The 12,009-nt window shown below is 71.3% G+C and overlaps 1 protein-coding gene across 1 annotated transcript; it reads right to left on the reverse strand.

Annotated features, from left to right (window-relative positions):
• ONECUT3 (one cut homeobox 3) lies at window positions 1-11,709 on the reverse strand. The gene is made up of 2 exons (XM_070067861.1): window positions 10,386-11,709; window positions 1-293 (listed from the first exon to the last, which is right to left on the reverse strand). The coding sequence occupies exons 1-2, from the start codon at window positions 11,587-11,589 to the stop codon at window positions 1-3; spliced, it is 1,497 nt and encodes a 498-aa protein (XP_069923962.1). The 5' UTR covers window positions 11,590-11,709.
• Between the last annotated feature and the right edge of the window lie 300 nt (window positions 11,710-12,009).

Consider the following 12,009-nt stretch of genomic DNA (forward strand, 5'->3'; position numbering starts at 1 on the left):
CTAGGCCTTGGAGAAGGCGGCGCCCGCGCCGGCCGGGCCCCCAGGCGCGGCGCCCGGCTCCTCGGCCCAGCGGTTCATGCAGCGGCGGCGCGCGTTCATGAAGAAGTTGCTGACGGTGTTGAGCTCCAGGCCGAGCTGCTGCGAGATGGTCAGCTGCATCTCCTTGGACGGCCGCTTGTTCTCCTTGAAGATGGCGATGAGCGTGCGGCGCTGCAGGTCGGTGAACACCAGCCGCTGCTTCTTGGGCTGCAGCGCCCGCTCCTTCTGCTGCTCCTGTTCCTTGCGCTTGCAAGCTGCGCGCGCGCGGGGGAGAGCGGGCCTCGGGTGAGCGCCGCGCGCGGGGCGGACGCGACCCGCCCCTGCCCCCCTCCGGCTGAGCCGGGCTGGCCCCGCGCTGCTCAGGGCCTCAGCTCCCCTCCCCGGCGATGGTCACCCCCGGGAGTGCGCGCGCGCGGGGGAGAGCGGGCCGCGGGTGAGCGCCGCGCGTGGGGCGGACGCGCCCCGCCCCTGCCCCCCTCCGGCTGAGACGGGGCGGCCCCGCGCTGCTCAGGGCAAAGGTCCCCTCCCCGGCGATGGTCACCCCCGGGAGTGCGCGCGCGCGGGGGAGAGCGGGCCGCGGGTGAGCGCCACGCGCGGGGCGGACGTGCCCCGCCCCTGCCCCCCTCCGGCTGAGCCGGGGGCGGCCCCGCGCTGCTCAGGGCCTCAGCTCCCCTCCCCGGCGATGGTCACCCCCGGGCGCGCGCAGCAGGGCTCCCCGTGCGCACAGCAGGTTCCCCGGCTGCCTCGGGAGCTGCGTGCGCCCTGGCGGGGGATCCGCCGAGTTTAGGATCACACACCAGTGATGCGGGGCTGGCGCTGTGGCTCAGCGGGTTAAGGCACCGGTTCGAGTCCCGGCTGCTCCACTTCCTACCCAGCTCCCTGCTGATGCGCCTGGGGAAGCAGAGGACGGCCTGGGCCCCTGCACCCACGTGGGAGGCCCGGATGGAGCTCCCGGCTCCCGGCTGGCCCGTCCCTGGCTGTTGCAGCCATGCGGGGAGTGACCCAGCGGATGGAAGACCTCTCTGTCTCCGTCTCTCTATGAAAATCTGCCTTTCAAACAAATACATCTCTTTTTAAAAATTGAGTGGTGCTTGACATTTCGGGAAACCACCCCAGCGCAAGGGAAGCCCAGCTGACAGCCGCAGGGGTGAGGGGAAACATTGTATCCAGGACACCAGACCAGCTGCGCTAAGAGGAGCCGGGGAGGGGGAGCCTCCTGAGAATTCAGACCATGACTGCGCTAAAACTGGTGTGTAGGGGCCGGGCTGTGGCCTGCAGTGCCCGCACCCCACCTGGGCACCGGTTCGAGTCCTGGCTGCTCCACTTCCAATCCAGCTCCCTGCTAAGACACCTGGGAAAGCAGTGGAGGATGGGCCAAGTGCTGGGGCCCTGCACCTGCGTGGGAGACCCGGATGGAGCTCAGCTCTGGCTGTTGCAGCCATTTGGGGAGTGAACCAGCGGATGGAAGACCTCTCTGTCTCTCTGTCTGTCTGTCCTCTCTCCCTCTCTCCCTCCCTCTCTCTCTCCCTCTCCCCCTCCCTCTCTCCGCACCTGCCTCTCTGTAGCCCTTTCAAATAAATACATAAATATTTTAAAAGAGCAAGAATTCATCCATCGTAAGGATGGATACGGGACAGAGTTGAGCGACTCTCCCCAGCAAACAGATGTGGAGAGAAGGGCTGACCAGCTTTGCCACCTGACGGACAGAGGAAGAGACGGGAGACACCTCCCGGGCCGGAGGCAGGAGGAGACGCGAGTCCCCCCTGTCACCGCCCAGCTGCGCCCTCGGGCCCCGGCGACACAGGGGCCGTGCAGGGAGCTGGCCAGGCCCCGGTGCCACGGCCCGACAGCTGCACTCAGAGAGGGTCAGACACTGGCCCAGGGAAGCCCAGCCAGCTCTGGCCCAGAGGAGGGAGGGGGAAAGATGGCGCCGGGGAGCCCAGAGGCAGAGGCTGGGGGAGGGGGGACTTCACGTTTTGTCGATCGCAGCAAAAAGAGGTTCCCGGCGCTCAATCTAATTACAGCGCCGCGCGGCCCATCGATCCGCGCTGGCCGGGCTGCCCACACCAGCGCCGGCGCGCCCCTCCCCCGCGAGGGGGCTGGGCGGCAGGGACCGCCCCCAGCGTGGCCACCACCCCAGAGGGAAGGAGCCCCTTCCATGGGAGTGCACGCGGGCCGGGCCAAGGGCGCAGACCCAGGGCGCAGGGAGCCGGGCACCTGTGCCGGGTCAGCGGGTCAGCAGCCAGGTCACCGCCACGAAGGCCGCGTGTCCACGGGACCCACAGCCACCACACCACACGGCTTCTCCTGCATGGCAGCCACCTCCCCATCCGTCACCTCCTCCCCCATCCCCCTCATCCCCCTCATCCCCCATCTCCCTCCATCCCCTCCTCCTCATCCCCTCCTCCATCCCCATCACCTCCTCCCCCATCACCTCCTCCATCCCCATCACCTCCTCCTCATCACCTCCCCCATCCCCTCCTCCCCATCCCCTCCTCCCCATCACCTCCTCCTCATCCCCTCCTCCCCCATCACCTCCTCCTCATCCCCTCCTCCATCACCTCCTCCCCCATCCCCCATCCCCCCTCCTCATCACCTCCTCCCCATCCCCTCCTCCCCCATCACCTCCTCCTCCTCCATCACCTCCTCCCCCATCACCTCCTCCCCATCCCCTCCTCCCCCATCACCTCCTCCCCTATCCCCTCCTCCCCCGTCTCCATCTCCCCCACCCCCACCCCCTCCTGCACCTGCTCCCCTCCTGGGAGTGCACCAGCCACACCCCCCTCCCTCCCTCCCTCCGGCCCACTGCCCCCATCCCCAGCGGCCGCACCCTCTGTGATGCAGCCCCCCTCCTGCCGCCCCTACCTGCGCTGACACCTGCGCCCCAAAGCCATCCCGGGCCTGCACCTCCCACACAGGGGACTCGGCCCAGGTCCCACCGTGGGGCTCCCACGGGCAGGCATTCCCAGGGCAGGCCGCCTGCCCCCCCCCACGGCAGGCCCCAGGAAGTCAGCCCTCAGGGCCTTCACCTTCCTGGGAGGCCCACCCGGCCCCCCGCTGAGCCCTGCGACCCCCCCGCCCCTTGTTCTCCCACACTTGCACCCCCCAGCCTGTGCCTTCCCCTCCCGGTCTCCTGGGAGATCAGGGGTGGGGGACGGGGCTGGAGAGACTGGGGCCCCATCCCCGCCCACGGGCGCCCACGGCAGCACCGATCGCCTCCTCCAACACCTAACGGGTGTCGGCCCCACCCCCACCCTCACCCCCGCGGGGGCCGCCCTGCAATTCTTGCTGCGTCCAGCAGAGGGCGCCACCCCACCCAGCCCCAGCAGCGACGCGGGACCCAAATGAGGTAAGGGCGCAGGGACCCTGGAGCTTCAAACAAATGTGCTTTGGGTCCACACCGCCTGGGGCGCGCACCTGCCCCTGCCCCCGCCCTCGCCGGCTGCTGCAACCCCTCCACCGCTCGTCTCCACCGGCTGGGGGCAGGGTTCGCTGGGAAAGCCCCGTGTGGGTGGGGGAGCTGAGTCAGGGCTCTGCGGCCTCCACCGGGTGGCCCCTGCCCCCTACCCCCGCACTGGGCACGCCCGGACCTGACCGTCTCTCCTGGGATCTGCCCAGAGACGGGAGCGGTGGAGCGGCTGACCTCAGGGGCCAGGAACTGGGCTGCCCCAGACCGCCCCTCCCCCGCTCCTCCCCGCTGACCCCCATGGAGCCCGCGATGTCACGGGGCCCACAGGAGGAGACCGTGCTGCTCCAACTCTTAACACTTCCTCCACGCAGGTGCGGGGGGCCCCAGCCACACCCCTGGACAGTGTGCAGGACTGAGGGCCCGAACCCCCTCCCCGTCCCTCCCTCCACCCGGCTCCCCCTCTCACTCCCCCCTCAGCATGGCCCGTGGGGTGCAGGCCGCCTGGCTCGGGGGTGCCCCGACCCGCACTCTCGCCAGCTGACGCTTGGCGCCCACCCGCCTGCCGGGCGCTCCCCTGTGGCTACAAGGGCAGGGTTGTGTGGTACACCCGCCCAGACCACAGAAACCACAGGTAGAGCCAGGGCTGGGCTGGGCCAGGAAGTGTGGGCTGCCACCGGGCCGGCACAGCCGTGGGAGAAGACCGGGCCGGCCGACCCCAGCGGCGCGCGTGGGACTGGAGGGTGCGGGTGGCACCGGGGTGGGGGGGGGAGCCGCCGGCCCTGGCCGAGGGCTGCAGACTTGGGTCTGTGAAGACCTGCGCGCTGGTCACCAGGTGGACTCAGGCCCCGTGGGTGCAGGGGACCGGGGCCGGGCAGGTCCTGCAGCCCCAGGTGCGCAGGGGGTGGAGCCCAGAGCGGGGCGGGGCACAGTGCAGCCGGGCGCTCTCTCAATCACTGCTGACTTCGATCTGGGAGTCGGCTGCCCAGCACGCGTGGCCTCGTGGGAAGGCGGCCACTGGGACCTGGCTCCCAGCGAGGACAGGAGGTGGTGGCCTGGGTTCATGCCAAGCGCGGACACAGCGGGGTGGCGGCGGAACCCGGGCCACGTCCAGGCGTGGGGGCGGGTGGGGGAGGGTGTGCACAGCTCCTGTCCCGCTCTGCAGTGCCCCGAACCCCCGGGAAGGGGGGGGACCATTCCTGTCCCCCTCCCCCGGGGGCGGCGAGAGGGAGGGAGCGGCAGCCTGAGCCTTGGTCCCCCTCCCTGGCCACCTCCTGCACGGGCTCAGACAGTTCGATACTCGGCCTGGTCTCTGGCTGGGATGATGGCGTTACCTTGGCAACGCGTCCTGCCCGGCTGCCAGCTGCCTGGCCCAGATGTGGGGCACAGCGCCCCCTGCCTGCCCCGGGGCTGGTCCTGGCGCTGACCCGTCCCTCCATCCCGTGGGTCCACCCTGCCCCCCCGGGGGGATTTTCTCTGGGGAGGGGGTGCTAAGCTAGGCCTCTGCTCTGCGCCCACGCCCGTGAGGACCCAGAGAGGCCCTGCCCTGCCCTGTCCCTCCTCCCTCTCCTCCCCTTGCCTGCCCTGCCCCCACCTCACCGGGGCCCCAGCCCAGCCTGGGCGAGACGCCGCCGCCTCCCTCGGTCCCTGCCAGTCTCCCCTGATGGGATTTTAATGGCCACGTTTTCAAATCAGTTCTGCGCCTTTCAAATACTTATCAGCGGCAGCAGAAACCCACGGTTTCACCCGGAGCTGCCCCACCCTGGGGGCTGGTGTCGGGGCAGGGGTGGGGGTCCGTGTCCAGGAGCAACCAGGCACCCTGGGCAGGTGCACAGGGCGCCCATGAACACACACACGCGGCGTGCGCTCGCACAACGCTTTGCTTTTTAAAAAGGCATTAGGGAGCCAGCGGTCAGCAGTCGGAAATTGATTTGAAAAAGACGGCAGGAAAAGGACCACTGATAAGGGGACAGGAAGAGGGATGGAAGGGGGTGCGCCAGCATCTCCATGATTGGGAAATTAATCCCCAGATAATACGGTCACCGGTCCGAGGTGATTCACCGCAGCCCCGGTGACCGGGACCGGGCCCGGCAACCCCGGTCGGCTCGGAGAGGAGCTGGGCGCACAGACAGCCGCCCCCTGGCGAGGGCCGCCGGCCGCAGGAGACCCCGCCCCGCGCCGGCTCCCGTGCGCCTCGAAGGAGAGGGAGAATTCGCACCTGTTGCAGCCTCGCTGGGGGAGGAGAGAGAAAGGGGGCTACAGGAGGAGACGGGGCGCCCCGGGGTGAGCCGCTTCAGCCCTCGGGCGCCGGCTCCAGCCCCCAGCGGCTCTGCTCGGAGCCAGCTCCCTGCTACCCACGCCCTGGGAGGCAGCGGGCGCGGCCCCCGGCACCCGCCTGGGAGACCCGGGAGAAGCGCCCGCCGGGCGGTGAACCGGCAGCTGGAACATTCTCTCTCCCTCTCTCTCTTTTTTTTTTATTTGCTAAAAAAATTAATTCAAAAAATCGTTTCTTATAAAAGTTGTTCTTAAATCCGAGAATTGTTTTAAAATGTTACGAATTGTTTAAAGCAGCAGGGAGAAATTAAAAAAAGAAGAAGAAGAAGAAGGAAGGGGGCCGGCGCCATGGCTCAATAGGCTAATCCTCCACCTTGCGGCGCCGGCACACCGGGTTCTAGTCCCGGTTGGGGCGCCGGATTCTGTCCCGGTTGCCCCTCTTCCAGGCCAGCTCTCTGCTATGGCCAGGGAGTGCAGTGGAGGATGGCCCAGGTGCTTGGGCCCTGCACCCCATGGGAGACCAGGAAAAGCACCTGGCTCCTGGCTCCTGCCAGGATCAGCGCGGTGCGCCGGCTGCAGCGGCGGCCATTGGAGGGTGAACCAGCGGCAAAGGAAGACCTTTCTCTCTCTGTCTCTCTCTCTCACTGTCCACTCTGCCTGTCAAAAAAAAAAAAAAAAAAAAGAAGAAGGAAGGGACGAGGAAGCGAACAGGGGCGTTGGCGGCTCTCGACGCGCGCCCTGGTCCGCGCCGCCCGCGCCCGCGCTGGAGGGGCCGAGGGAGGCCGGGGCGGAAGGCGCCCGAGCCGGGCCCGCGCTCCTGCGGCGGGTGCGTGGCGCGGCGGTCGCGGTCTCCTCGCGGGCTGCGGGATTGCCCAGCGCCCGGCGCGCACGTGTGGACCGGCGCGGGCCCCGCGGGTCGGCAGCGGCGCGGGCGCGCACGGAGAGTGTCCGGCCCTATCCCGCGCCCCAGGCCCCGCACCAGGGAGGCCTGGCGGGAGCCTTCGGGGGGTGCCCACCTGTGCGGCGGCGGCAGCGGGCTGGGCCCTGGGGGAGCCGGGGCTGCTTGGGGGGGCCTCCCCGTGCCAGACCCCACCGGTGCGGGCGGGGTCCTGCGTCCTGGCCGCCTCCCCTTGCTCCGCCGGCCGCGGGCGCTGGTGCGCGCAGTGCGGGACAGGGGCGTCTCCGTAGGGCTGGGGGTCCCCGCGGCCCCCACGTCTGCCCAGACCCGAGGAAGGGGGTCCTGTCTCCCAGCGCCCCCTTGGCCGAGGGGAGACTGAGGCTGCAGGGGCCGGGAGGGGCCCAGGCGACCTCTCCCCTCATGCCCGTGTTGCCTTCAGTATTGATCCGGGTCCATATTTAATTAAAAACTTGATTCAGACCAGCCCCGGCTCCCCTGGCTAAGCGGGCGGCTGCCAGCGCACACAAAGGGGCTGCAGGCCCAGCCTTTGTCCCTGGGCGCAGAGCTGCGGCTCGGCCACTTTCGGCTGTGGCCGGGAGCGGCTCTAAGCTCTCCGGTGCTCGGCGGTGGAGCTGCCTTCCCCGGGCAGCCGCTAAGCACGGGGGTAGGGTAAGGAGATCCAGGAGCAGCTGGGAGGCCAGCGTGGAGGTGGCGGCTGGCGCTGGGGCGGCTCTGGGGGGGGAACTTGGGGAGGCAGATGTCCACTCAGCCCCTCCCCCCCCCGCTGCCTCTCTCCTGGGCACCACTGTCCCTCCGGCCTGGTTCCCCAGGCACAGCAGACCCCGAGGGTCTCCCAGGAGCAGACGGGGACGCCCGTGTGCCCACGAGGCTCTCGCCCTGGGCCTCCGTGGGCCACACAGCCGCTGGCCTCGGCCCCCCAGCCTCTGCCCCCACTTCAGGCAACTCTGTCCTGGCGTTTAGCTCCTCGGCCCCTCGGCTCCCACGGCGCCCCGAAACCGCCCGGACCCTTCTCACTGAGCCGCAGCTGCCTCTGTGTCCCTGGCTCCTAAGGGACCAGGGACCCCCTCTGTGCCTCAGGTAGCCGGCCGGAAAGGGGGGGCATCGCCCCATCCAGAGAGCGAGGGCAGACCCCTTGGCCATCCCACCAGCCCCCCACCTCAGGCCCTGCCCTCCTCGGCCTGCGCGGCTGCACCTGCTGGCACGCAGCCCCTCCCTAGCCTGTGCAGACTCTGCCGACCCCACCCCCGCCCCCCTCCCGGGCGTCCTGGACGTCCGATGACGCTCTGCCCAGCAGAGGTCGGGGGCGGGAGCCTGCAGGGGGCGGGGGGCCTCCTGACCCCGGCTCTGGCCTCTGCCCGAGGTGCCCTGGGGGCCTCCGTGCCTCAGTTTCCCTGTCCTGGGCTCCTGGCTCACCTCGGAGCCAGGTGCTGGGTGGCCCTGCTCTGCTGCCCGTCTGAAATTTCATTTTATATATATTTCTGATCAGATACAAAAAATACTTTTTCTTGGAGTTTGCAATTTAAGCCGTATTTGAAGACAGCCGGGGCTATCGACCCGGCCACGGTAATTCGGATTCATCGACCGCCCTGCCCCCAACCCCTCTCCCGTAATTACTGCTGCAGGCAGGGGGGAGGGGAGGGCCCTGGGCTGGGCACTCGGGCTCTCATAGACGGGTAAACTGAGGCATGCAACGGGGGAGGCCTCTGAGGTCTGGGCCCGGATTTCTTGGGTCTGGTTTCCCCTTCTCTCTCCCTGCCCCGTGGCCCAGGAGGGAAGGAGACGGCTGGGAGGGGGCCCGGGCAGGGCTGGGAGACAGAGGGTCTTCCAGAGAGCCCTCCCGCCCCCGTCTCTCTCTCCCTCTCCCCTCTCTCTCTCCTTCTGGCCTCCTGGCCCCGGCACCAGCGGCCAGGCCTGGGCCGGCAAAGCCCTCCTCCGGGGAGGTAGCAGATTTCGCTGCGCCCGGGACAGGGACGGGGGAGCGGGCAGGGCCGGCAGTCCCGCCCTGTGGGATGGAACCGCCCCACACCTCGCTCTCTCCCTCTCTGACCCTGGCACCCGCAGGCGCTGGGGTCGCGCCCCGCCGCCTCCCCTAACCACCGCGATTTGCCGCCACTTAACCGCCCCTCATTTGCGCGGCCACCGGAACTAAAGGCCTCGCCTGATCGCTCGGCCCTCGGCGTCCCCGCGGGAGTCCGCGCTGGAGACCTGTCCCCAAGCCCACTGGCCAGACCCAGACACGGCCGGTGGGCGGGGCTCCCCAGATGAGACCGCCATTGTGGGCCTCAGTTTCTCCACTTGCAGTTCTACCCGTGCACCCCTCCCCCCAGGACCTGTCGCCCGGTGGGTTTGCGGCCCTGCTGACCCCTCCGGGGAGAAGGGCACGGCTGCCGGCACGCGGTGCCGACCCCCACCCGCCCTGGCTGGTGGGACCGGATTCAAAGAGCCCAGGGGACCTTCTCTGTCCACGCCGCCGGCACAGAGCAGGGTCTAGGGCGTCCCGGGCACCTGGGCCGTCAGTTTCCTGTTACACAGGAGACAATTCATTTCCTCCCCCTGCCCAGTGGGGAGTCTGAGGACCCCCCCCCCCCGGCGGCGGCTCCCGCCCATCTCCCCGGCTCTGCAGAACCGGGACACTGACCTGCGCCTGTGGGTGCAGCTTCCGGAGGGCACTGGGTGGGGACCACACAGCCACCCGGTGCCCCTCTGCCCCAGGGGCGGGGTGGGGACCCTGCCTCCTCCCGCCTGCCGGTGCGCGCAGAGAAGATCGATCAGAGCTCCAGGCCGCTATTGTCCCTGTGGCCGGGGCGCACAGCCCCCTCCCCAGCACCACCGGGGAAAGACTCCCTCCGCCCCGGCCAGGGGCCCTCCTGCACCCCCTCAGCGTCGGGATGCGGGGGCCGGACCCGCCGCCTTGCGGGAGGCAGGTGCAGCTCCAGCTGCTGTCAGCTGGGAGGGGGGAGGCAGAGGGGGTCCCCTTGGGGCTGCAGCCTGAGTGTAAGAGACAGAGAGAGGCAGAGACAAGGGAGGGGGGGATGAGGAGAGAACAAACCATCAGAGACCCGCGGGTCCCACCGTGGGGGAAGCCGGCCCCGCAGTAGGGCTGCCGGTGGGTGCAGCTCGGCGGGGAGTGAAGCCTGCGGCGGTACTGACCGAGGGTCCCCGGCCGCCCCTCCCCCGCCCCCTCTCCGGTGACCTTTGCCAGCGGCCGGAGGGGAGGAGGGGGTTATTGATCGCAGGGGCCGAGCTACAAAGAAGCGACGGGGGCCGAGCGCCAGCCGGGCTTCGGCGGCCGCGGCGCCAGCGTCCCGCGCACCGGGGCCAGGCGCTCGGCGGCCCAGGGCTGGGGGTTCCGCGGCCGCTCTCCACGGCTTCTCACCAGGAGCGCAGTGGCACCCCAAGCTGACAGCAGCGGCGGGTCTGGGGACCAGCACCCAGCGCGGGCGCGCACGCACGCACGCACACACACACACACAATAAGACATCCCAGGAGCGGCTGCGGGGAGCGGTCTAAAAGGCACCGGGGACCGCTCGCCCCTTCCCGCAGGGGCGGGAGAGGCGCCTGGGGGCGGGAGCGCCCCACCATCCTTCTCTGTGTTGGTGACGGTACAAGGCAAGGGCGCAGAACCGCAGGGTGGCCTCCCGCGAGGGGTCTCACGACCCGGGAGCGAGGCGGGCACCGGGGCGCCCGGCTGCCGCTCGGCTCCGCCCCGGGCAGCCCCGAGCCGGCCGGCGCGCGCGGGGTCCTACCTGCGAGGCGCAGCGCCGACATGCGCTGGAACTCGGGCTCCTGTAGCCACTTCCACATCCTGCGGAAGGTCTCGCGGCCGGACTTGAGCTTGCTCCAGGGCTTGGGGTTGCGAAGCAGGTCGGAGAGCGTGCCCTGAGAGCGGCACAGGATGCGCTGGGCGAAGATGGCTTGCGGGATGCTGTAGCGCTTCAGCTCCGCCGTGATCCGCTGCGCCACCTCCTTCGTGTTGATCTCCTCGGCCGCCGCGCCCGCGCCGGGGCCGCCGCCGCCGCCACCGCCGCCACCGCCGCCCGGGCCGCCGCCGCCGCCGCCAGCGTGCGGCCCGTGCGCCCCGGCAGCAGCCAGCCCGCCCAGCGGCGCCAGCAGCCCCGCGGCGCCGCCGCCGCCCGCGCCGCCGCCGCCCGCACCGCCGCCGCCGCCTCCGGGCAGCCCGCGGGCCAGCGCGTCCTCGGAGCGCCCCAGCAGCGCGGCGTGCGGCTCGAAGGCGGCGGGCGGCAGCAGCTTGTCCCCGGCCAGGTGGCCCGGCGCGCCGTAGGCGGCCAGCGGCGGGGGCGGCGGCGGCGGCGGCGGCTGCGGGGCGCCGTGCAGTGCGGGTGGCAGCGGCGACAGCGGCGACCCCATGGCGGGCAGCTCCTTGCCGTAGGGCCCGTAGAGGTGGCCCACGGAGGCGAGTGCTGCGCGCTCGTCACGCATCAAGGTGAAGCTGCCGCTCACGCTGGCCGCCAGGCGCTGCGGCGGGGGCGGCGGGGGCGGCGCGGCCGCCGGGTGCGGGTGCGCGTGGGGGTGGCCGCCGTGCGCCCCGGCCACGGCCGCGGCCGCCGCGTGCTGGTGGAATTTGTCGGCCACGGCCGCGAGCGGTGGCAAGTGCTGCAGAGGCGTGAGCGTCGTGTAGGTGCCGCCCAGCCCGGGCGCCTCGCAGGCCATGCCCATGGCAGGGTGCAGCGGGCCGGCCAGCTCCCCGCGGAAGTCGGCGCCGCTGCCCGCGCCGCCCGCGCCGCCCGCGGCCCCCGCGCCCCCGCCGCCGCCGCCGCCGCCGCCGTCCAGCAGGCTCGCCATGCTGGCCACCAGGCCCTGGCGCCCAGGCGCCACCAGGCCGCGGTGCTGCGCCGCCGCCGAGCGCGCGTGGCCGGGGCTCAGCAGCTCGCCCGCCTGCGCGTGGGCCACGCCGTGCAGGCCCCCCAGGCTCTCCAGGCTCAGCTCCATGCCGGGCCGCCGCGCGCGCACGGGCCCCTCGCCGGCTCGGCCGCCCGCCCGCCCGGCGCGCTCAAGGCCGCCGCATGGCCCCCGCCCGCTCCCGGTGGCTGCGCGCGAGGCTGCCCGGCTGTGCGGCCGCCAGGATGTGGCGGGGGAGCGGCCGCCGGCGCCCGGGCCCGGGTCTGACGTCAGCGCCCCCGCCCACCCGCTCCCGCCGCCGAGCTCCCCGCCCGTCCCGGCCCCCTCCAGAGCCCGGCGGGCTGGGCCGGCTGGAGTTCGGGGCTTCTGGGGGCCCCACGCCTCTGCGCGCGCCCGCGCACTCCGGGACCGGCCGTCCCGCAGGGCCGACGGGCTGCCGGGGGGGGGGGGGGGGCTCGCCTCTGCCCTCTGAGTCCTCTCCAGAGAGGCCCGCCTGCTGCCGGCGCCCCT

This window comes from Oryctolagus cuniculus, unplaced genomic scaffold, assembly GCF_964237555.1.
Source record: "Oryctolagus cuniculus unplaced genomic scaffold, mOryCun1.1 SCAFFOLD_210, whole genome shotgun sequence".
Taxonomy (NCBI): Eukaryota; Metazoa; Chordata; class Mammalia; order Lagomorpha; family Leporidae; genus Oryctolagus; species Oryctolagus cuniculus.

Coding starts and splice junctions, on each gene's coding strand:
- ONECUT3 (XM_070067861.1), bottom strand. CDS start 11,589: ATGGAGCTGAGCCTGGAGAGCCTGGGGGGCCTGCACGGCGTGGCCCAC. Junction 294..10,385: donor GTCGGCGCTGCGCCTCGCAG/GTAGGACCCCGC, acceptor GCGCGCGCGCAG/CTTGCAAGCGCAAGGAACAG.